This window comes from Ursus americanus, chromosome 19, assembly GCF_024610735.1.
Source record: "Ursus americanus isolate L20-20 chromosome 19, mUrsAme1.1.p, whole genome shotgun sequence".
Classification (NCBI taxonomy): Eukaryota; Metazoa; Chordata; class Mammalia; order Carnivora; family Ursidae; genus Ursus; species Ursus americanus.
This window is the reverse complement of record NC_142145.1, coordinates 35,036,359-35,061,928: the sequence shown is the minus strand read 5'-3', so window position 1 is coordinate 35,061,928 and position 25,570 is coordinate 35,036,359. Positions and strand designations below refer to the sequence as shown.

The 25,570-nt window shown below is 45.6% G+C and overlaps 1 protein-coding gene across 22 annotated transcripts in view; it reads left to right on the top strand.

The window, feature by feature from the left end:
* FHOD3 (formin homology 2 domain containing 3) overlaps positions 1 to 25,570 on the top strand; it is a 450,733-nt gene that overhangs the window by 181,262 nt on the left and 243,901 nt on the right. For all 22 annotated transcript variants that reach the window (XM_045777869.2, XM_087869863.1, XM_045777879.2 and 19 more), the window contains 2 exons: positions 11,899 to 11,966; positions 18,952 to 19,057. In XM_045777869.2, coding sequence (XP_045633825.2) covers positions 11,899 to 11,966; positions 18,952 to 19,057 — 174 coding nt within the window. The remainder of the gene's footprint in view (positions 1 to 11,898; positions 11,967 to 18,951; positions 19,058 to 25,570) is intronic.

The following is a 25,570-nucleotide window of genomic DNA, read 5'->3' as shown; positions in this document are numbered from 1 at the left end:
AGGCACAGAGAGGAATCTCTTCTGAAATGCAAACATCAGTTTAGGAGTCTGGATGGTGGTATTATCCAAGGCTACGGCAGAATAGCACGGAAGGCTAAGGGCAAACCATAGCAGTGCACAGTGCAGGGCCAGGACCTTGCCCACTGGGAGTGCAGGAGAGGGCAGGTGAAGTGTCCACAGTGCCCCAAGGGTGGGCAGGACAGGAGGTCAGGGGCCACGCGTGGCAGTTTCAGTGAGCAGAGGCTGGGGAGAAAGAGCTGCTTTGCAGAGGCCAAGCCTAGGACCGTTCTGGCTACAGTCAGTCCTAGGTAATACGGCTCAGTGTTTTCCATATGTTCACTCAGGGGCTGGTGGGGAGTGTCTGTGGTTTCTGGCTCTTGGGCTGGGATGGTTCTCTTCTAAGTTTTCTCCTTAGGAAAGCAGAGTTGGGCTTGACACTGCACGGAGAGAGATGGTCTCCTGTGGACACCACCTGGGACTCGGGATACTTCCAGAAGAGAGAGCTGGCCTCCTTTGTTGAGGCTGACGCCCTTCCGTTTGTGCCCCGCCAGTAGGGGGCGAGCAGGGTTCGCTGCAGGGCAGTGAAGCCATGATGCTGTGTGGCTCTGGGAGAAGCAGCCTCTCCTCAAGCAAAACCCATTTAGCACTGTGCTTTCCTGGTTGTTGTTAAGAGAGATCTAGAAAGAGAGATATAATTTTGACAAAACATACATCTAAATGTTTTAACTGAATTCTAAAAGAAAGGGAATGATAAAAGCCTATAAATAAAATATCTGGAGGTTCTCCAGTTTCCTAATGAGGAAAGAAGAAAACAAAGAAAGGACCTGGAGCAGGAGAGGAGGACAGGGAGAAGGCAGGAGGGCAGGGAGCCAAGCCATTTACAGGACACGGAGAGGCAGAGGTGTAGACGGAGACGCAGGAGTTCTGAAGCAACAGACCAGAACTCTGATAGAAAAGGTCCCTGTCACCCGTTTTTCACACCACTGCTTGGCTCAGGGTGTTTTTGCTGCTTTTCAGATGCTAATGATCTGAACACCCCGGGTCAGCACCCTTTTTAGAGGGACGCTGTCAAAGTGCTGATCGCTCTAGGCTCAGGAGCGGGGGTTCTGTGGATTGGGCGAGGGGCTCAGCTTCTCCAGGGGGTGGTGGTAGGATTGGATGTCTTCGTGGACCCTTCTGTCTCTGCCATTGGATCCTGGGGAGAAATTCTCCCCAGAATTCCGTTCAAGAAGTGGCCTGCAGCAGCCGATCCGGCCTCTTTGCCTCTGAGAGGGGACACTTTGTGAAAGCGAAGATGGGAATAGACAGAAGTATGCTTCCCTGGGGCCCAAAGCTGACCAACTCCCTAAAACTCAGAGGGAGAAACAGTCGCCTCCGAGTAAAGTCAGGAATGAAGGTACCTGGCTCTGCCCGATGCCTTCCTCAGTGGCCACGAGTGGAGCTGGGCGGGGCTCACGTGGCTGGCTGTGGTGGACAAGCCACGAAGCACGGAGTCTCCTGGTTTGAAGTCTGGTGCAGCGTCTGTAGCCAACAGCTCCCAGGAGGCTGCTGGCCACTTTCAGGGCCTGCAGGACAGGTGTTAGAGTACAGGTGAAGACTAGGGGTCACAGGCGGCTCGGGAGGTGAAGGACGGTGTCTTCAGGAGGAGGTGACAGGCACACAGCGGGGAGCGAGGTGGAGGAAGCAGGAAAACCATGCTCCAGCCTGGGGCATGTGGCCTCTTTTTACCCCCAAGACCTAAGGATGGTATTCACTGTCCTGGGGGGTCCATGTCAGGGCAGAGGCTCTGCTTGCTGTCAGCAATTGCCCATACTGTCCCGTGTCTCAGGGAGTGGCTTCCCCACAAACCCAGATGGCAAGCTGGAGGTCTGGGGGTCCTTCACTTGTCTCACCCCACATTCAGCTCTATCCCTCAATCACACTCAAGTCAACCCCTCCTCGCCATCCCCACTGTTTCTGTTGTGACCTATCACCTCTTGCTCAGGGGACTCCAGAGGCTTCTTACTTGGTTTCCTGCTCCTACCCATCCCCATTCCAGGAGTTCCTCTGCCCTGGCTGGATACCGGCAGTGAGCCTCCTAGAACCCTGTGTCATTAGAGTCCTTCCTGCTTGAAATCCCTCTGGCACCCTCTGTCACTGCCCGAGAGAGACATGGAGTTGAAACTTCACGGCGTGGCAGTGTGAGACCCTGACCGCGAGGACTCCGCAGTGTCCCCGGCCTCATGCCGTCACCGCCGCAACCTACCTGCCCAGGTGCCAGCCACGCTGAGGTGGTTGGTGTTCTTTGAACCCGGTGCCTCCCTTGGCAGCGTCCAGGCTGTACACCTGGTCCTTTCTCGTCCTCGGGTTCCCCTCTGCACCGCACTTCTCGCTGTGGTTTTTACTTACCCTCAAAATTTGTTCCGTATCACCTCTTCTGGATCTCTGCTCCCCAGCCTCAGGCGCCCAGGTGTCACCTGTCCTTCCTTGGTGGCCCCTTAGTGTTGCCATCACCTTCTCACATAGCTTGGGCATTACTTGGGGGGCACGTCTGTCTCCCTCACTCAACTCTGGATGGCTGAGACGGTCTTCCTTCACATCTGCTTAGTAGAGAATCAGTCAGCGATTAGCATAAGGATTATAAGACAGAAATACTGAAACCGATTATACTCCAAGGGACTTTGGGTTTAAATACAGTGGTCTGTAGCAGTCTTCTCTCTCAGGACTCACGACCTCGCCATCATTCACATGTAGCCTCTTCATCCTCAGGCTGAAAGGGCTGCCTCCTGATGAATGGGGGGCGGGGGTACCCTCATGAATCCCTACTCCCCACCATCCCCCAGGTACTTTTCAGAGCCCACCTCCAGAACACAAGCCCTTGCTTTTGTACATGTGTGATTTGTCTCTGAATTAACATGGTGACATGAATGTTCTGGTTAGGATGTGAGCGGGTTTCAGTGGCCCACTTCATTTTTATTGTATGAACAGAACATAACAGCCAGTTTGCATTTCTGCTAGCCATTTTCAGTCACTCTCCCCCACTTCTTCGGGCCCGTGATTCCAGCGCTAGGGTCTTAGTTTCTTTACCTGTAAACTGAAGATGCTGAGTTCCACCAGGCTGCTCACCCGTGGTCCGTGGAATGGTCTGGAGGCCCACAGGAAGTACCCGTACTGTCTGATGTGAACATTTGTGATGACCTGTATATAATTTATAAGTGAAACCATGACTCTAAAGCACTTAATTAAACATTGTTGGGAAGAGTGATTTTTTAAAACCGACCAAGTGGTTTTTTCACTGCAAAATTTTCTACTGGGCCACTTTGGTGGATGTCTTTAAAATATCAACATGTCCTAACGAAGCAACAGTTGCAGGTTGAAGTGGGTTGTACTTGCTGGTCATCAGTGTGTCAGTGGCTCATTCAAATTCATGGGGAGAATGTCCAGAGTGGAATCCCTTTGACTCGGTGCTGACAGGAGCCTGGGACTGCAGAGTTCCCGGCTGGGGGGCGGAGCATCACCTAAGCCTGGCCAGCGATTTCTGCCCCATCTCAGAGCTGTTCTTCACCAGCTCTCTGATGGGTGAGTGTAAAGAGCGAACAGCACGCACTAATGCCTGGCAAAGGACGAGCTCACGTCTCCCTGCTCCATCTGAAAAATCATGACGGCTGCATTCTCTGTAGCCAGTGCCAACAGATTTTTAAATGTAGGTGTGGACACTTTGTGAATAAATCTCTGTGTGATGTCTCTTGTGGCAGCCCGAGGGTTAAAGGAAAGTTATGGCCTCCTCTGTGCAGAGGGGGGTCTCCAGGGTCCCGGTCCAAGTATTCGCACAGAGTGCTTGCTTCGTGTGTCGGGCGGTTGGTGAGAGAAGGATGTGCTGAAATTCTTAGCTTGAAGTCAGTGATTTTTATGAGTCTGAAGCATGAAGTTCTGGATGTATCTTTCATTCTCCCACTGCCTCGGCACGCTCACAGATGCCCTGGGTTCCTCCCCTCCACGTTTTTCACTAAATGTAAATTGGTTCTAATTTTCCCACCGTTTCATTCTAATGTTCAGGTCTGCTTTCCCCACCCAAGGTTTTCATCACTGTGCTCTTGGCTGAGCAGGAAACACAGGACTGCTGAGGCTGTGCCTTTCGGCGCTCGTGTGGGCGGGCCATGTGGGTTTCCTTCCCGAGGACGGAACAGGAATGGTCCTGAATGGCCTTTAATTAGTTTGCCCTCTGCTCATCATTATAAGCTGGTTTAAAGTGTAATACTTTCATTGTATCTCTTAGGAACGTGTTTCATTTTAAAAGGCAAGAACCATGGAAAGAAAAGATGGGGGCAGTTATAAAGACTTTAACAAATGATGTTCTCGTTCTGTCTCCTTTCCCCACCAAATGCAGGCTCCTAATGACCTTTCAGCCAAAGGCTAGTGCTGTACATAGGACTGCGCCCTCGGTAGATTCAGTTTGGAAGGAGGTTCGAGGATACATTCATACGTTCACTTACTGGCCAACCACAGGCTGTGCTTGACCTTAATAGGAATAAATGCATAACCCCCCCCCCATAGCTCCCCACAGCTGTTGGGACAAGCACTGCATCTTCCCTGGGACCTTCTGCCACCTGAGCTCTCGAGAGCTACTGTCCCACCCTTGGGGCTGTGCTGGTGGGAGGCAGGCTTCTCTTTGCATACCTCCCACCTGGCCATCTCCAGGCTTTGGGAGAATGGCAAATCTTCTGGACTCCAACCTGAGCCCAGCCCTGCCCTTTACTCGTAGGAATCAGCTTTGGGTTGAGATGCTGTGGGGTTTTTTTTGATATTTGCCAGGAAGGGGCCCACATTTCACGTCTTGGTCACGTAGACATCTTACTCCCCGGTGCTCTGAATTAGGGCTTTACATGGAGCCTGGCGTGGCAGGATCTGTCTTCTCGTTCACCATCCCCCGGTAGAGGCTGCATGCTCCTTGGCATGTGTTTACAATGTAGGTGGACAAAGAGGAAAAGGGAGAGCCTTTGTGAGTTCCTTTGCATACGGGAGAAGCCTCTGGAGCTGCCCTCTTGCTGGCACAGGGTGGGCTTTGGGCCTCTCTCCCTGCTCTACATTTGGCGGCGTCTTTCTTCTGCATTGCCTGAGTTTCAGGCAGTAGGGACATATGGAATTCCCTCCCTTGGGACTCGGGACCCATGAGAACAGTCTGCAGTGTATTGGGTGTATTTGGAGAATCAGAGGACCCCCATGCTCTACTTCGTCACCCACAGGCTGAAGCCCAAGGTGCACCTGGATCTGCGCACATGAGGACCCACACAGAGAGCAGAGGCTGCGGATACTGAGGGCAGAACAAGTGAGCCCCATGGGGCTCAGTCGTCCTTCCCTAAGGAAGTCTTGCATGCGGTCATGTAACCCAGGACTGCGAATCACACCTGAGCTCTGCATAGATGGGCTGCTTCTAAAGGAGGAGTGATTGCTTTAATAGGGGATGCATCCAAGAGCCATGTCCGGTATCGCCTCAGGAAGCTGCCAGGCCAGCCCTATTCCTAGGGGAGTCCTTTATAGTCCCATCTAACCCGAAGGGGAGGCCTGCACAGCCGTGGTGAGTCTGACTTTCTGTATGGTGAGGCCTGGATGTGCTACAGATAGAACACTCTGTTTCCTGAACTCTGGAGCGTCCCCAGCACCGAAGGCTCCAGACCACCCCTCCCATGGCATGGTTAGCCCTGTGTCAAGGAAGCTGGGGCTTGGGCTGTGGGAAAGTGCTTCTCCTTTGGCCTGTGGGGGCTGCTCATGAACGACACCAAAGGCCATCAGTAGTCACTGGTTCGAGCATGACACCTGATGTGATGAAATGTCTGCGGGCTCCTCCTCTACCAGCAGGGACTGTGCTTCCCACAGTGACACATCATACCGGCAAACTATACTCATTTTAGTGCTCTTGATTGCGCTTTGCAGCAACTGCGTTTTTTACAGGTTGAAGTTTTATGGCAACCCTGCGTCAAGCAAGTCTATTAGTGCCATTTTTCCAAAAGCGTTTGCTGACTGTGTCCCTGTCATATTTTGGTAATTCTCACAATATTTCAAACTTCTTCATTATTATATTTGTTATGGTGATTTGCGATCAGAGATTACTACTCGCTGAAAGCTCAGGGGGTTAGCATTTTTTTAATCAATAAAGTATTTTTAAATGAAGATATGTGTACTGTTTTTTAGACATAATGCTATTGCACACTTACTAGATTACAGTATAGTGTCAACATAACTTTCATATGCGCTGGGAAACCAAAAATGCATTTGACTGGCATTGTTGTGATACTTTATTGCACTGGTCTGGAACCAAGCTTGGAATATCTCCAATGTATGCCTCTGTGTCATTTACAAACATGTTTGGTTCCTAATCCTTTTTTGTCCTCTAGGTGAACAGTGGTATCTCCTAAAATGTATGTGGAGAACCAACAGAACAGGTCAGGTTGGGTATAGACGCTATCAGTACCACTATGTTTAAAAAATAATAATTTTGTTTTAATTAAGTGCTGTGATTTCATTTTATACCATGATTTTGGTTCTTTAAGAAAGATAATGTCAATGCTCTTATCAAAAAATAGGGGCACCTGGGTGGCTCAGTCGGCTGAGTGTCCAACTCTTGCTTTCAGCTCAGGTCATGATCTCAGTGTCTTGAGATGAAGCCCCACGTTGCGCTCTGTGCTCAGTGGGGAGTCTGAGAGTCTCTCTCTCTCTCCCTCTGCCCTCTCCCCTGCCCCTGCGTGCACACTCTCTCTAAAATAAATAAATAAATCTTTAAAAAACTGAGTGCTTTAGAGAAATGTCTCTTTGAATAAAAGTCATTTTAATTTCAACCACAATGGTGATAACTTCAATGTTGCTTTCATATGTTAGACCAATGCATGACATTCTAAAAAATGTCGATTGTGGAGGAAAAAAAGATTTATAGTACTTTGGGCGAGGATATCTTTGTCTATAAAAATGAAGCTTCACTGCTAATTGCTTTTATGAAGGGTTTAAAAAAAAAGAAAAAGCTACAACTTAACAGGTTTGAGACTGGAAAGATTCCTGATCTAGACATCACCTAGTGCTTTTAACAGATAGAATAAAAAACTTTGCCTTTTAAAGGACATTTAAGCTAAAATAGGTAATATTCTTAAATAAGAAAGCTGATCTTTTGAGTTTTGATAGTAAAAAACTACATTAAAATATGTGAATCTTTCTCTGAATTTTGTAGTGATAATTCTCTTACATGAAAGAATTATTTGGGAGCATTACTATTTCGTTATTCAGCTTTGTTTAGAATAATTATTTAAATGAATAACTATAAACAGTTTTTAAATTAAGGACAATTGAAATAGTACTTTTCAAATGGAAATTATAGGGGCTCCTGGTGGCTCAGTCAGTTAATCATCTGGCTCTTGGTTTTGGTTCAGGTCATGATCTCAGGGTCCTGAGATTGAGCCCCAAGTTGGCTTCTGTCCTAGGCATGGAGTCTGCTTAGGATTCTATCTCCCTAGCTCTCTCAAAAAACATTTAAAAAAAAATAGAAATTTTGTTTTAATTAAAAGAGACTTGGCAAAAAAAGGAGGGGGAGAGTGTTTTGGCACCACTCAAAGATGTTTTTGGCATTTGTGCAAGGATGTTTCTCATCAAAGGGTAAGTGGCCCCATCAGGCCTCCCTGAGATCTTTTGTTTCAGTGTCACGAAGAATCATTTGTGATGTCCTCCTAGAGGTTAAAAATATGATGAATGCATATCAATTAAAAGCTAGTGTCAGACTGGATAAAAACAAGTTGCAACTATAACTACAAGAAACTATGCCATGCAAATACTAGCCAAAAGTGACCATATTAATATTAGAAATGTAGACTTTAAACAAGGAATATTGTTAGGGATGAAGAAAGACATCATATAGTGATAAAAGGTCAATGCACTTAGAAACCATAGCAATCCTAAATGTGAGTGCCCATAACAAGAGAAAGGCAAAGTGTATGTAAAGCAAATACTCATACAGGTGCAAGGAGAAATAGACAAATTCACTGTCATAGTTGGAAGTTTCAATACTCCTCTCATAGTGACCTACAGAAACTCATGAAAATATAGAAGACCTGAAAACACTACCACTCAGTTTGACCTAGTGGATATTTCTAGAACAGTCTACCTAGTAACAGCAGAATACATACTCTTTTCAAGTGTATATGAGATGTTCCATGATTAACCATATTCTGGGCGATAAAATAAACATTAATAAACTTAAAATGTATTAAAAAGATTATGTTCTCATCAGAAAGGAATGAAATTAGAAATTGATAACAGATATGTGGAAAATTCCCAAATATTTGGAAGTTAAACAGTATACTTCTAAATAAACCATAGGTCAAAAACAAAATCACAGGATTTATTCCCTTTTGAATTCAGCATTCACTCAGTTTTTGAATGAAAACGAAAACACAAGATAGCAAATTGTGCGAATGCAGCCAAAGCAGTGCTTGGGGAGATATTTGTAGCATTCAACACTTAGAAAAGAAGAAAGGTTTCTATCAATTGTTAAATTTCCACCTTAAGAAAGTAGGAAAAAAGAGCAAATTTAGCCAAAAGCAAGTGGAAGGAAGAAAATTATAAAGACAAAAAAGAAATGGGAAGAACAATGAAATCAAAAGCTGATTCTTTGAAAAGATAAATAAAATTGACGTATCGCTAGCCAGACTAAGTAGAGAAAAGGGATCACCAGTAACAGGGGTAAAAGAGGAGATTGCTAGAGTCAATAAAATGGTGATGGGGAATATTATGAACAACCCGATGCCCATGCACTTAACAACTTAGATGAATTGGAAAAATTCCTTGAAAGATGCAAATCATCAAAGCTCATTCAAGAAGAAATAATCAGATATAGCCCTATGTTAATTGAAGAAACGGAATTCATAGTTGATAAACCTTCCAATGTAGAGAACTCCTGCCCCAGATGGCTTCACTGAAGAATTCTGCCCAACATAAGGAATGTATAATACCAAGTGTACACAGACTTGTGCTGAAAGTAGAAGAGGAGGCAATACTCCCAACTCATGAGAATCAGTATTGCCACAACATCAATACCATGAAAAGGAAACAAAACCACAGATCAGGGTTCCTGGGTGGCACAGCGGTTAAGCGTCTGCCTTCGGCTCAGGGTGTAATCCCGGCGTTATGGGATCGAGCCCCACATCAGGCTCTTCCGCTATGAGCCTGCTTCTTCCTCTCCCACTCCCCCTGCTTGTGCTCCCTCTCTCACTGGCTGCCTCTATCTCTGTCGAATAAATAAAATCTTAAAAAAAAAAAAACACAGATCAGTATTCCTCGTGAATATAGATGTAAAATATCCTCAACAATATGTTAAGTTATTCTCAGCTAAAAAACTGATTTTGAGTAGAATACGGAGTACAAAAACCTTAACAATCTGAACACAACCATAATTTTCATTCACATCAATAAGAAGCTAGGGCAGATCATCAATAACCAACTCTGATATTGTAAATTCACTTAAGACCTATTTCTGCTTGTCCTCTAGTGGCACATCTGCAAGAAAAGCCTGCAAGTCTTATTCCCTTATGAAGACATACTTGGAATTGACCCTCTCTTTCGATGCTCTTCCTGGGTAGGATAAATCTGCCCCTTTTCTTCAGGGCTTATATCCCCATGCTTGCATCTGATAGATTTATCTTTATTTATTAGAAGTGGTACTGGCAAAAATCAAAATTTCTATTCTTGGGATTTGAGCAGTCTGAGAGGTTAGCTGCCGAAACTGACCCAGGGGTGATGCAGTTCACTCCGTTTATTTATTGTGTGTTTTGTGGCCATGCACACACCTTAGAGGTCTGCTTGAAAGCTATCTGGGCCTCGTGTCTTAGGGTCTGTGATAAACAAGATGTTCATTTTAGGGAAGGCTGACTTCTCTGGAGTTTTCTCAGATGCTTGTTTTTAGGAAGGCGATGCCTTCTGTCTTAATCAAAACTCTCCATAATCAGTAAGCGATCGTGTCCTGCACGTTGTTTAGAGGTGGCAGATCCATAGCGGTCAAATAGCAAGAAGGCCTTGGGGTCCGACACCACCCCCTAGACCCCCAAACTGACACAATCTAGCCTCTGCCCCTTTCTGGGTGTTTTCGTAGGTTTTGAGTCTGGAGGAACCTGACCTGCCCAGTTTCCTAGAGGAGACCATAGTGTCTGCAACACAGGGAGGGGGCCAGGGCTACATGACCAAGGGCTTGACGGGTCATGCAGAGGATTTTGGATTTCATTCTCAGTGCAGGCAGTGGTAACCATGAAGGGTTTAAATGGGAGCAGTGATATCATCAGGTGGTCATTTTGACCCAACCCTTCTGGCCTTGGTGTGGAGAGTTCATGGGAAGAGGGCAAGATGTCTGTAAGGAGGCCTTTGGGGGAAGCTACCGCCATGCAAAAGCTGAACCCCACATCCCCTACAGCCTTTTAAATCGAAGGTGGGAGCCTGTTCCCTTCCAGAGTTACTGTGTAAGCAGGCATATTCTTCTTGTGACCAGACTTCTGCCAACTCTTATACACCTATGTGTTCCATGCCCTTCCACTCAAGTCTGTGACATAAGCAGAGAATGTGGGTCTGCGCATTGCCCCCCGTATGCTGGAATTGAAGCTCAGAGAGGCTGGCCTCCAGCATAATACTGCTTTTGACTGCTTTATTCTTTAACGTTTTAAATAATTTGGCATCACCCTGCATCATTTCAGTGTTTAACACAAAAACTATCTTCCTCTAAATCTATTGTTGCATGGTCTTATTTTGTAGACTGGGGATCCAAGACTTAGAAAGGTAAACTACTTTGTTCAAGGTCGTATAGCAAGTAGGTGGTGACACTGGCTTTGAAATGTAGGCTTTCTGACTGCTTAGTCTTTGCTCCACTCTTCACTACCTTCTGCCTACAACAGTTCCTGGCAGGTGCTCAGGAAATATGTGTTGGATGAGTTTTATTGGGTCAGTCTGGTACCTGATGTTAGGAACCTAACGTGACCCCTGAGTCACCTGGGTCAGGGCCAAGCTTGAGTTGTGTGAAGTTGAGCTGGGTCCGTGCTCCCAGGCATTCTACGTACCCTGGAATAACTGGTTTCTCCCTCCCTCCTGTGCCCTCAGCACTTTGTAGCTCTCCTCTGCTGGCTAACTAGTAATTTTGGCATATTCATTTGTCTCCCTACTACATTGTGACCCCTGGAGGATGGGTCCTAGGTCAAGGTCACCTCCTTATTCACTAGGCCTGGCCTAACTGGTACATGTTAAATGTGAGTAACAGAACACTGGGAGTTGTAGGAGTTGGCCTGGGTCTTGAGCCAGAGAAGACCAACACAGGGCTCCTTCATGTGCTTGCTTAGGGCCAGGCCCGTCCTTGAACATGAGTGAGAGTCCAGGTAGACCCAGAGCTAAGGCTGTTTAGATGGCCATCACTAAGGAATCCAGTCCTTAAAGTCCCTGTGCTGCCCTTGGGTCTCTCAAGGTGACCATTAGATCCCAGGAGAAAAGGACGTGCCTCAAAGCGGAGCCCAGCTGCAGAAAGCATGGTGGTGCAGAGGCTGTGAGGCAAGGAAGGAGGGAGGTGGGAGGATGAGTTCCATCTCGGCTCTGTTAATTTTCTGGATATAGTTGGCCATCAAGTGCGATGGTCTACAAACAGCTGGGAGTCAAGTCTGGAGAGAGGGAGGGTGGGGGCTGAGGGTGCACATGGGGCCTTGTTCTCCACAACCCTCTCACCCTCTCTTCCGGCCACCTGTAGCAGCCCAGACTGTTCTCTGCACTGTCTGACATGAGGGCTGTATCTTTGAAGCATTCAGTCTACTCACCTCTCCAGTGGAAGTTCTGTTCATTGTTCACATGCTATGTTTTTACCATTCATTGAGTCAGTTTAATTAATTCTATATGTTATGTTTTTTTTTGTTTCAGAAAAACTGTACAACTCCAGTGGGCGAGATTTAAGAAGGGCCCTTTTCTCCCTGAAGCAGATATTTCAGGTAAAAAAGAAGAAAAAATGCTCTTAGGTCCTGTTTTTGCATTGCTTATGGAATTAGATACAGACATGTTTCTACTCTCACTGATTACAGGAAGAAAGGTTTCCTTGGATTAAAATGTCAATGAGGTCAACATCTCAGTTGAGAATATTTCTACAGCATCAAATATTTCAGACATTAAGAAGTAATGACAACTTTATCAAATCATGTTTTCCCATATTTACCTCAGACTTTTAAAAAGACAAACCTACCACAGTTATAATTGAGGTCACGTTTTCTCCCTCATTCCAACCATCCTCTCCCTACCCCAGGTCCCCTCTCAATTGATGGTCGTGCGCATGTGTGTTTCCATGCTGATGGTGAAGAGTCCCCGGCAGTATCTGTGTTTTTCTTCTGCTGACTCCAGATGTGTTCTGCTGCATGTGTCATAGTCCAGCTTATTTACTACAGTGGGCTAGCGGTGGGCATGACTGACTGGTGTCGCTCGGAGTGTTCTAGTGTACGAATACAGCACAAGGGACCTTGTTCCTTCTTCTGTTGGCAGGTGTTGGCTGTTGTATAAACCATGCTGCTAAGGACACATCCCTTGTGCACATGGGTGTGCCCCTTTTTCAGGGTCTGTTTTATCCTTTCCTCCTAAGCCTTCCCTCTGTCCCTGCCCTGAGGAAGTCACGAGCCTAGGATGGGAGGGCAGACAAGCTCCAAGCCTCTCATGCGAGACTGCAGAGGGGAGAGAGAGAGCGAGCATGCCAGGGGAAGAGGAAGAGGCTGCTGCCTGGGCAGAATCAGGATGGAACTTGCAAGAACTGGTGTCTGTATAGGTTCGTTGTTCCTTCTGTAATGATTCTGGACTCTAGTGTATAGTCTACTTCTCTTCAATTCCTGTCTTATCCGTATTTTAAAAAAATTTTCGTTTCAGTGATAGTTCTAGTAGAGTGGCGGTCCCCCTCGTGGATGTCTTCCTGGGAGGGGATTGGCAAAAAGGCCAAAAATCCATCCCATCTGAACATTCTCATCCCACTGGTCCTTAAACTTGTTCAACCATGCCCTTCCCTTCTCCCCAAGCTGAGTCTCTTCTCAATGTTAGCATTTCTGGACATGAGTCCTCTTGGCTCTCCTGACAATTATGGTTGTGAACCTACTGTATCATTGCCCCTCATGATACCTTGAGGGTTGGGGTCTGCCTTGGTTCAGGCTGTTTGTTCTGGAAAAATCACAACAGCTGTCCTTGGGCACTGCCTGCTTTTGGTTCTCTCCATCTCAGTCTGTTCTTTAACTTCCTACCAGAGGGGTTTGAGGAAATCGTTCTCTTGCTGGTTCCATGGAGCCTTCTGGATTACATCTGAATTTCTCAGTATAACATGGAAGCCCTGTGGATTTGGCCTCTACTGCCCACTTCTCTGCCCTTGGCTGCATCCTAAATTCTACTCATGGTTGCATTCTGGGAGCAAGCCACACTCTTCTCTGCACCTTTGCCCCTGGACCTATTGCTTCTATGCCAGAATGTGTTGCCACCCCACATCTGCTCTCTGACCTCTCCTGGTATCCCCTCCTACTTTGGTCCCTCTCCCTAAGTGACTCCTCTTAGTCCCTTCAAATATCTCTGAAGTTCTCTGTGCTTCTCTCTAGTATAGAACTTAAGATACTACAGGCCACTTGTCTGAGTCTGGCTGTATGCGAGCTCCCTGGATTTCATCGCTGGGTCTTTGGAGCCCAGCGCATGTCTGGGGCTGCTTAAGCAATGAGTGAATGGACTAGGTGAGTTGGATAGTCTAGAAGATGCCTATGTCTTCAGTCTTTCCTGTTTCTGAGTAATTTCCATCTGTATTTCCCTGTTCCTTAGCTGAACAAAATAAAACTTGTTTACCTTCGATGACTTCCTTCTTTTTAACTCAGCTCCCCAGCTGCACTTGGGCTGGACTCTCATTGTGCCACCAGAGGGCCATGCTCCTGCCACTCCTCGCCCTAACCCAGAGTCCCTCAGCCTCTTGCTGTTTCTGTTCAGTTTTGACTTCTTCCAAAACCCGTGTTCACCTCATGGAGTGTCCAGCTGGTGGCCAAACTGACCAGGGAAGTGTTACTTATTCCAAGTGACTTTAAAACATTGTGGTTTGTGTACGTTGAGTAAATCTACTCTAAGAACAAAAAGAAACCACACACACAACCAACTATTTATAATCATCTTGTTGCTGCTGCTGGTGTTGTATTGCTATTCTGAGACTGGTGTGTGTGTTCTAACTTTGTCATTCTTAGAGTTCTTGAGGATTAGGATTCTTGGTGTGTGGGAGAAAGAAGATAGAAAGGTAGAAGAAGGGCACCTGGGTGACTCAGTCGGTTAAGCGTCTGCGTTTGGCTCATTTCACAATCCCAGGGTCCCGGGATTGAGCCCCAAATTGGGCTCCCTGCTCAGCTGCTTCTCTCACTCCCTCTGCCTGCTGCTCCCCCTACTTCTGCACGCTCTCTCTCTGTATATATATCAAGTAAATAAAAATCCTTTTAAAAAAAGGTAGAAGAGGTTAAGTTAAAAACTCTGTGTTCCTGAATTTATTTTTAAAAAGATTTTATTTATTTAAGACAGAATGAATGAAATCATATGGTATTTGTCTTTTTCACTTAGAATTCTATCCTCTAGGTCCATCCATGTTGCTGTAAATGGCAAGGTCTCATTCTTTTTTATGGCTGAGTAATACTTCACTGTGTGTGTGTGTGTGTGTGTGTGTGTGTGTGTGTGTACACGCTGCATCTTTTTTATTCGTCAGTGGATGGACACATGGGTTGCTTCCATATCTTGACTATTGTAAATAATGCTTCAATAAACATGGAGTGTATATACCTTTTGTAATTAGTATTTTCATTTTCTTTGGGTAAATACCCCATAGTGGAATTACTGGATCATATAGTAATTCTATTTTTAATTTTTTGAGGAACCTCCATACTGTTTTCCACAGTGGCTATACAAATTTGCATTTCTACTCACAGTGCATGAGGGTTCCTTTTTCTCCACATCCTCACCAACCCTTGTTATTTACAACTTATGTTTTTGAGTTTAGCTGGTCTGACAGGTGTAAGGTGCTAACTCATTATAGTTTTAATTTGCATTTCCCTGATGATGAATGATGTTGAGCATCTTTTCATGTGTCCATTGGCCATCTGGATGTCTCCTTTGGAAAAATGTCTATTTAGGTCCTCAGCTCTGAATTGGATTATTTGTTTTTTTGGTGTTGAGTTGTATATGTTCTTTATATATTTTGAAAATTAACCCCTTATTGGGTATATCATTTGCAAATATCTTCTCCAGTTAGTAGGTTGCCTTTTTGGTTTCCTTCACCGCGCAAAACCTTTTTATTTTGGTGTAGCTGCAATAGTTTAATTTTGCTTTTGTTTCCCTTGCCTTAGGAGATGTCTAGAAAAATGTTTCTAGGGCTGGTGTCAAAATAATGACTGCCTATGTTTTCTTCTAGCAGTTTTACAATTGCAGCAAAAATCATAAGTTTTCTCTGTGAACTTGAGGATAATCAAATAGTAGTTGAGGGGGGAAGTATTGTTTGTCATAATCTTGTAGCTTATAAGTAAGGAGGAGTAATAGAATTAAAGTATCACAGTTTTGCAACTCTAAGCGAAGGGATCTAGGCATTGAGCATCAAGACTTGCTGACATGGTGGAAAGGAGATACAGCCAGATTGTATGTGGCTCCCCATGGTAATTCACATTACCATTGACGATGTGGTCAAGCCAACAAATCAACCCTGGATCTCATCATGCCTCCATATGCAGTAAGCAATTTATAAATGATCTAGGACAGAGGTGCATGTTAATCTACAGCTCACTGGTGCAGTCAACAGAATCCAGCCTGTAGGCTACTCTACAGGACAAATGACCCAGTTTCTTTAACACATACATTTAAAGGGGGAAAAAAGTGAATTAAAAGACCTTTAAATCCACATGTGGATCTTACTTGGATCCTGGTACAAAATGTAGAAAAACAAAAAAACACACAAAGACACACACAACACAAAACTGTATTTATGAAGCAGTTGGAATTTTGTTCACTGATTGGACATTTAAGAATAAAGTATTAGTTTTTTATTATGAGTACATAATTTTAAAAAGAGTTTCTGTATTTTGGAGATGGATATTGGAGTATTTATGGATTAAATGATGTGATGTCTGGAATTCGCTTCAAATTAATATGGCAGCAGACAGACAAATTAATATGGGGTGATAGAAGAAACAGGATTGGTATGAATTGATTGGCACCTGGGGTTCACTAAATTGTTCTGTCTTCTTTTGTATATGGTTAAAGTTTTCCAAGGTGAAAAAATTTAAAAATAAAATAAACATGTTTGGGGTTTTTGTTGCACATTCCTTCACCGAGTTCTTTTTCTGTAGTGTTAAATCTGAATTCTCAGGGATGTTGTTGCTCCCATGTATTCATCAAACTGGTATTTTTGAGCAGCCTTTGCTGGCATTATGTAGGCAAGGAAGAAGGTGCTTGCTACCAGCAGTGTATAATCTGTTTGTGAGACCACACACGCGGGCACCGAACAGCTCAAACCAGGGCAGGCATCATTGGGTGTTGAATGGATTACACAGGCTGCAAGCTGTCTGGGGCTTGGATCGCCTTCTCCCACACCCACAGTCTGCATTTTCATCATCTTGTGTTTTCTACATGCAGGGGTTCTTTCTGGAAAACTTAGAACATAAGGGTGTAAAATACAAAGTCCTTGGTCTTTTGCATTGAGTTGAATATTCCTTGACTAATAGACATTAAAAAAAAAAAAAAAAAACCACAGGTTAAAGTATGGCTAGTGTAGAAAATTCTGAAATGCAGGGATCATCTCTAATCAGTTGGTGTGAACATTTTGATTTCATTCTAGTCGGAAACCAATGTTTTCAAAATCATTTATTAGTGCCTAAGTATTTCAGGATACGTGTTCAAAATCTCAGCCATTGCCAATTTGTAAGACATTCTCCACAATTTATTATCCACAAATGTCTATTACTTAAGTGCCTTATCTACATATGTACATAAATTTTAGTTATGGTTCTGAATTTTTATAAACACTGTCTCCCCTGTCCATGTTTTTTCCAAATGCCTTTGCCGGGCAGCCAACTCTCTGCTGTATTAATATTAGTGATTAGCTTGAGTGGTTTCTTGAGAGCTTGTTCTCACTTTTTCACCATGAAGTCATGTGTGAATCTAGTTTTAGTTAAAGTAATAAACATTTGTTACATGCTTGGAAAAACTTTCTGACTAGACATGAGCTCATCTAAATGTTCACTTTTCACATATGCTGGTGGAAAAGGATATGGATGGAGGGAGAATTATTTTTATTTCCTTTATACATATGAGTGTAAAGTAATTTTCCAAAAACTCATGATATTGTCCCATTTTCTCTTGCTTCCAAAGCCATGATTATCTTAAAGTCTGAGTTAACACAGCTGTCTTTCATTACCTTCAGGGCACAAGCATCAGTCCCCCCTCCCCCCAGTGCCCTCTGAACGTTGAGAGTGTTTTCTTGGTTCAAAGGGGGAGCCTTCGCCTGGCCTGCCCACATCTAAGCTCAAGTCCTCCATCCATATAATTGGAAAATGCCATAAAATCAAAATGAGGGGCTGATTTCACAGAGGGACAGGAGAATTACGCTCGTTTGTCTAAATTATTTTTTTCTTTTTTGGAGATAAACTATGGTTGCTGACCATTTCTATAATAATAACCCCTCATTATTCCATTAAGCTTTCTACTATTTACATCACTGAGGGTTTTTTTTCTTTCTCTGTTGTTATAATTGAAGATGAATATTCCAGTCTTAGGCTAGCTGCATTTGAGACCAGGCACTGTTCAATTGAGGAAATCTCCTGAAATAGTAGTGGAAAAATCCCTCTCATAGAGCTCTGTAGAACTTGGTACTCCAGAAAATGATGGGGCTGGCTGGACAGAGGTGATCTCAGCCAAAGTTTTGCATCTTTATCTGTAAAGAGAAGGTAGGCTTATGTCAGTGGTCCTTGAACTGGCTGCCCTTTAGGATTTCCTGGGGAATTTAAGAACAGAGCCAGAGCCCCAACCCTAAAAATTCTGATTAAATCTGGGTAGGGTCCTGCTTTCTACTCCTTTTTAAAGCTCCCCGGATAGTCCTAATGTGAAGGAGTCAGGGCTGGGAACCATCCTGAGCACCTCTGAGTCACCTGGAGGATGCGTTAAGACCCATTGCTGAGCCTCAGGGTGGAGTTTCCGAGGTAGTCAGTTGGGGTATTTGCATTTCTATCAAGTGCCCAGGTGACGCTCATGCCACCTGTGAGTCTGGGCACCGCTCTTTGAGAACCACCGCTAAATTAGATGGTCCCTGAGATTCCTTCCACGTCCTGTCTTCTGTGACCTGAGTCTGCTGGCTTGCCAGAGTGGCCCCTTTGCGGGGTCAGGTGGCTGCCCCCAACGCACAGCCCGTTGTGCGCTCTGCTTCCCGGCTTGCCCTGCGAGCAGGAGCTCCTGGGAGCTAAAGCAACTGCTTCCTCACCGAGATACCATTTGCAAGACCCTTGTAACCACTGAACTTAAGGACTGTCTTTTGGAACACACGAGTGGCTTTGAATCCTGCACTTGATGGTCTGTGCTGCAATCGAACATTTCCTGTTGCTAAAAGCCAGCAAGCTTCATGTGGCCAGTCTCTGGGGACCTGTGAGGGCACGGAGCCTGGTGATTTTTGAAGAATGAATAACAGAACACTGTAAATATTCCTGACAGGGGATTCATTTGCTTTATCTTTATTAGATTGCCCAGAAGGCAATAATTGGTTTTGGCAACCAACAATGTGGAGACTGGTTGTAAAATTCCTCTGGCAACGGTTCTAGATGCCTCATTTGAATAGAGCAGAACAGTCTTGAGAGGGTCAGTCTGGCTTCAAAGGCTCGTCTATAGTTTTAACAGTATGGATGGAGGAAGGACTAGGACAGTATTTGAAGTCTTTTTTTCTCCCTCCTTTCCTGCCAGGATGACAAGGATTTGGTGCACGAATTTGTGGTGGCTGAAGGTCTGACGTGTTTGATCAAGGTGGGAGCTGAGGCAGACCAGAATTATCAGAACTACATTCTGAGGGGTAAGTTATGACATCCCTGCTGCAAGGCGGGGCCTGGCATCGCCTTCAGGACCTTCAATACTGAGACGTTTATTTTACTTTTATTTTATTTTTAGTTTTTTTTTTTTTTAACATTTCTCTTTTTTATTATGTTCAATTAGCCAACATATAGTACAATATTAGTTTTTGATGTAGTGTTCAGCGATTCATTAGTTGCGTACAACACCCAGTGCTCATCACCACACATGCCCTACTTAATACCCATCCCCCTGTTACCACATCCCCCCCCTTCTATAACCCTCAGTTTGTTTCCCGGAGTCCACAGTCCATACCAGGAGTTTTTTAGAAGACCTGGATTACAGAGTAAGGTGATAAAGACGCTCTAGAGCAAAAGCTGACGCTTACCTCAAGTTTTATCACTTCCTAGTAACTGGTTAGTGACTGAGCTAACTTGGCTGATTTTTACCTCACATCTCCTCCTGGTTATTAAGAAAAACCTACTTCACATTAAATTTTTGACACTCTCTTTCATTTGGTAAGGCAAAGACCACACTAAGAGGGCCTGCATTTCAGCAGGAAGTCGCCCCAAACCAAAGAGGCCAATTTATTTCCTGGGAAAAAATTTTTTTTCCAACTTGGGTTGTTACTGGGAGCGCTTGTCGGAAGCTCACATTCCCCACTGGGTCCTCGTGTTTCTGACTCGGTAGGTTTGGGGTGGGTCCAGAGCTGACACTTTAAAGAATGATTCTGAAAGCTATCGGTATAACTCCCTCCCTCCCTCCCTCCCTCCCTCCCTCCCTCCCTCCCTCCCTCCCTCCTTCCTTTTTTGTCAAGTGAGGCACGTGCTGAGTTTGAAGCACTGATCATTGTTCCAGTTCATAAAGTTAATGCTCTTTGGTTAAAGTATTTTTGTCCACCTTCATATAAATAATTTTATTTGATCCTATAAAAATGTGACCAGGGAGAGCAGGAATTATTAGGCTGGACTCTAAGAAATGACTGCTATCAAGTTCTGACCTACGAAAAGAGAGCTTAAATGTAGTTCAACCTTATCTCCATTTTGCAATGGAAGGGTTTGAGCCTCGAAGACCTGGAGCAGCTGTCTAATGGAGTCCGTTTCTCTAGGGCAGGGTCAAGTAGGGGCTGTGCGCAGACCCCGTGGCCCACGTCTCATCCGGGTCTTGTTCCCTCATCGCCATGTATACCTGCAACCCCACAGCGCCCTCTTCCGTGTTCACAAAAGGGGAGAAAGAGTGCTTTTCCCTTTCCCTTGGGTGAGGGACAAGTATGTGACATGAGATTTACTCTCAGATGACCCGGATGACCGTGGTTAGCCCTGAATGGGGCAGAGTGCTCCTGTCGTGCTTCACCCTGAGAAGGCGCCTCCTGTTGTGCTTTACTCAGCACAGCCAACTGAGGCTGGCCCTCTCGGACCGTGCCCCTGCGGAGCCAGGGCAGCAAAGAGCAAGAGAGAAAACTCAGGGCTCCTGGAAAAAAAAAAAAAAAAAAAAGGACGTATTTTTGAGTCGTTGCTGTTTCTGTTCTTGATAAATCCAAATGTGTGCGTGAGAGAGCGTTCCTCAGCCTCCTGCTTCTGCTCCACGGCGTTCAGGAGGCTGGGGAGTCGTCGTCTCCTTTTACCCACCTTCCATCTTTTTCTGGGTGTGTGGTCGATCCTCATTACAAGTTGTCAGAGGTGGCTTAAGGATGAATTTGATGAGTTCTATCCCCACTGTAATGAAAATCTGGAAGCTTCTACGGGGTGTGTAGACAGATGAATCCTACAGTGTGTCCTGCTGTTCCCTCCCAATGAGGCTGTCTTTGTGTTTGAAGAGATTCTCATCCTTAGCTTTCCTTTCACACGGGTCCAACACCTAGAACAGTGGAGGGCACTGAGATAAGGGTGAGGGAAACTCCTCTAGCTTACTTTCTACCTGGCTTAGGGATGTTTATAAGTCGAACCACTTGGAAGGAAAGAAACCTAAAATTACCTAATTTTGAATAGTGGGTCCACACGGTATGGTTTGTTGTTGTTGTTATTTTTAAAGCATAGACACACACCTCTCTGTCGAATTAATATTATACCCATCTACATGTTTATCTTTCTTCTTCTGACCCTTATCTAGGAGCGAATATGTATGTTTTTATAGTGTAACGCCAGGGTGACCTACATGCAAGCCTGGGTTGAGGGGGTGGCTCTGCTAGCTGCGATCAGCCCTTACCAGGAAGGTCACATTTTTTAAAAAAAGATTTATTTATGAAAGGGATTGGAGGGACAGCATGAGGGTAGGGGCAGAGGGGAAGGGAGAGAGAGAATCTCAAGCAGACGCCCCACTGAGTGTGGACCTCAATGCAGGGCTCAATCCCAGGACCCCAAGATCATGAACTGAAATCAAGAGCCAGCTGCTCAACCAACTGAGCCACGCAGGCGCCCCAGGAAGGCAACATTTTTGTCAGAAGCCCCTCACAGACCTCTCTCATAGGTTGGAACTGGGCCATCTGTAGTTGTAAGGGAGGCTGGCAGACCATTTGGCTTCCTGGACTCTAACCATATTCTGATGAATATGGTTTCTGGTCTCTGCCACATAGCTGGAGTTAGCAGGAAAGAGCTCAGCCCTGCTGAGAAAGCTCTGTCTAGTGAACAGCCCTGTGGTGGCACAGGAGGAGGGAGTGAGGGCCTCCCTGCCACGGAGGAAATCGTGTCGGGGCAGAGTAACCTCAGTGGCTGCACGTGGCCCCAGATGGTGAGCTGTGCGAATTGCGCTTCCTGGTGGGGAAAGATGGTACTGATGCAAAACACCTCAGCGGGGCTCTACCTCAGTGCTTCTCGTGACACTGGCAATGGTTGGTTGGTTGATTGATTTTATTTGTAATTTTTTGGCAATGGTTTATTAATTTGCAGTTTGCAGTAGCAGGAAGGTGCCAAAGTCAGTTACCAAATGTTTAAGAATCAGAATGCCCAAGCATGGGGCACCTGGGTGGCTCAGTCATTAAGCGTCTGCCTTCGGCCCAGGGCGTGATCCCAGGGTTCTGGGATTGAGCCCCGCATCAGGCTTCTCCGCTGGGATCCTGCTTCTTCCTCTCCCACTCCCCCTGCTTGTGTTCCCTCTCTCGCTGGCTGTCTCTATCTCTGTCAAATAAATAAATAAAATCTTAAAAAAGAAAAAAAAAGAAAGGGCAGGTTGCCTGGAACTCTGGGAGAGAAGAACATCAATTATAAGCCCTTTGCCAGTGCACCTCTAATCTTCTGATTAGAAAAGAGGGAGGGGGGCGCCTGGATGGCGCAGTCCTTAAGCGTCTGCCTTCGGCTCAGGGTGTGATCCCGGTGTTCTGGGTTCGAGCCCCACATCAGGCTCCTCCACTAGGAGCCTGCTTCTTCCTCTCCCACTCCCCCTGCTTGTGTTCCCTCTCTCGCTGGCTGTCTCTCTCTGTCAAATAAATAAATAAAATCTTAAAAAAAAAAAATGCCCAAGCACAATGAGGGGAGAGTCCTGTCGGCCTCCTGCTGCTTCTCTGTGTGACGAAAGACCCTTGCTGCAGACACCCATTTCTTACACAGAAGCAGGCTCTGTGTTTTCATTGCCACCGCCAGGGCCTTGCTTTCAGACTTTTCCTTTCCAGTCGTGTTCGTCTACTGAAGGCCAGAGGCTCACCGTGGGGAATGAGCAAGTGCTCGCTCCCGTTCAGGTTACTAGGAGATGTTCTGTTTTCCAGAACGGGTGTGCCTGCCCCACCTCCGCTAAATCTCAGAAGCCTCGGTGTGAGCAGGGCCCGGTGTGCAAACCTCAGCACATTGTGATGTATCTGACCAGAGCCCGTGCCAGGAAGATACCTTCTGAGGGATGTAAATGACAGATTTCTCGGGGTGTGACTTTTGTATTTTTATATAAGGAAACTATCATTTTTCCTAGCCCGCATGTTGAGTCACCCCTTCCTGACTTTGAAGAACTTCTCTTGTAGGCTTTTTTAGGTTGTGATCAGCTGCTGGCAGCCACCAGACATTCGCCATCAAGGACAACCTTTGAATTGCATCTTTGTTCAACCTCGTTTCAACCATATTACCCTGGGTGAGAGATGGTGAGGCCAGATGCAGATCTGGAGAGAGGCTGCAGAGAGTGTGATGGTTTTGTAACTCACGGTTCCTTGGGGAGAACCCAGCGTGCCCCCCAGAGGCCACTCAGGAGAAGCATGGAGGTCAGTCATGAGGCAGAGGAAGAGGGCCAGCACCTTTGTTGTAGTTTCCATGGGGAGAAGCTGGTGGGGTGGGGTAAGTAGACTTAGGATGGGCTGGTGTATTTGAATAATTTCTGTGGGTTTTGGGGCAGTTAGGGTGGAAGTATCATGGCATAGAGTGTGAGAGCCCGACGTGGCTGGTGGCTGGAGGTGTGCACTTGAGCTGCTGGAGAAGAGCTGACCGACCTCTACCCCTTGCCTCAGAACTGCATGGAGAAGCAGACATGTGAAAAGCAATATTACAGTCCTTGAAGTGGGTTGGTTGTCAAACTGCTCTTGGGGAGAGTGTGCCCTTCATGAAATTACCTTAGGAGCTCTGCTCCGTGGGACCACGTGTGAGTCCCCCAGATCCAAAGGAAACAAGAGCATTTGGAGAACCCAGTGCTTTCCACATCTGCTTTTAGAACTCGATTAATTTATCTTTATTTTTGTGCTCAGCCGTCTGTCAGCCTTTTTTTTTTTTTTCTTAAGGCCCAGGAATTTGTTGCTTTTAGTAGAGGATGTATCTGCTGAGAGGTCAAGATAGGTTTTGAGTGATGGTGTTAGCCACGTGCTCTCCAAAAATGTGAGCCGGCTGCTGGGAAGAGGTCTAAATGCACAACATGCAGAAATAATATTTATCTGACTTATTTTTCTTGGATGGTTTTAGCTAATGATGTAAAGTTTTTTGTGATAGCCAGTATTTAATATAAGTCTCCTGTGGAATTTTGTTCCTCCCAATTATTCTTATTAAAGTAGGACCTAGAATGGTATATTCCTGGGAACTCTGTGCACACATACTGAGCCTTCACTGTGGGCCCCGTCAGGCCCTGGGGATGTGACGATGAAACCAGCAGGCCCTGGTGAGGCTTTCTGGAAGGTGCTGTGCATGGGCCACTTTGCATGCTGTGTCTCCCACGCCTTATATATTTTAAGAGTGTATATAGGTGATCTGCTTCGGGGCTGGGGGTGGGGGAAGAGAAAGAGATGAGTAGAATCAGTGGGACCAGCTGCCTTTTCTGGCTGTACTTCAAGGGAAGCCGCCTCTTAGGGCTAGTCTTACATGGAGAAATTTGATTTGATCATTTCACCTGAAGCAAAGTCCCCATTAATCATAAAATACCTCCATCATTATCAGAGCTGGGTAAGGTTTTAGAACTACTGTAGCTCAGCCCTTTCACTGCAGATATTTTATTTGTCCCTATAATGCATGTTAAAAATGGTTTAATGCCTGTCAACATTTAAAAATTGGAACATTTGACCTAAAAAAAAAAAAAATCCAGATTTCAGGTTTCTTCGGGGAAAACCGGAACCAGAGAATTTCAGTGCCTCGGCACATATCATTTAACTATATTCCAGTCTAGGGGAAAAAATGCCTTCCATGTTAGGGGATCTCTTAATGAGGTTCAAGACTCCTGGCCAGGAGGTTTTCATCGGCATCGGCGTCACCAGGAACAGACACGCTATAGACAGCTTGGAAAGAGATTTGTGATCTTAGGTGGTACAAAATGATCAAATGGTGTTTAAACCAAAATCCTCCATACTGGAAAAACTTAGAAGTTTGTGTTTTGCCATTTCTAAACAAAGGAGGAGGATAGAGGTTTGGCTCAGACAGCAGATGGGGAGTGTAGGGAGGGGCCCATACTGGACCCAGGGTGGTGGGGATGGGAGCAGAAGTGGGGAGCTGCTCAATTCCTGAACCAAGCTCAAGTCCTTGGCGACTGTGTTTTCTTCTGAATATCCCGGCCTGACTCTCTATCCCCTTACGCTGGTCCTGGGGTGCCCAGACCTTTCTTGGAGGAAACTTCATCTCCTGAGATGAGCGTGTCAGAGTGCTCAGTCAGGACTTCAGGGATCCGTCATGGCGGCCGCATGGGCAGGCTTTGATGCGCATGACACAAGTGCACACGTGTCGGGGGGGGGGTCTGTCACCCGCTCCTGGGGGGTGAAGCCAGTGTCAGTGATGGAGCTCTTCTGCACTTAATGTCCCTCTCGTGCTTGGTCTGTGTGACAGGGACTGTTCTAGTAGGGAATCCTGTTGGCTGGCACAGATGGGCAGCCCATGAGGCCAAACTCAACTGGCAAGTGTTTTATTTGCCCAGAAGAGTATGTTAAACCTTTTCTAAGTAGTGGTGAATATTTAAAAATTGGGAGATCTGGACATAAAACTATGGATTTCTGACTTCTTTTGAAAAACTGTAAGCTCAAGCCAACACGGGGTCCTCATTGCTGCATGGCTGTCATTCGCTAGAGTAGAAGCAGCTGTTCCCTTGACATGGGGCACGTGGGCTCTGTTTACCTCCATTTCCACCGCTTCTTTTT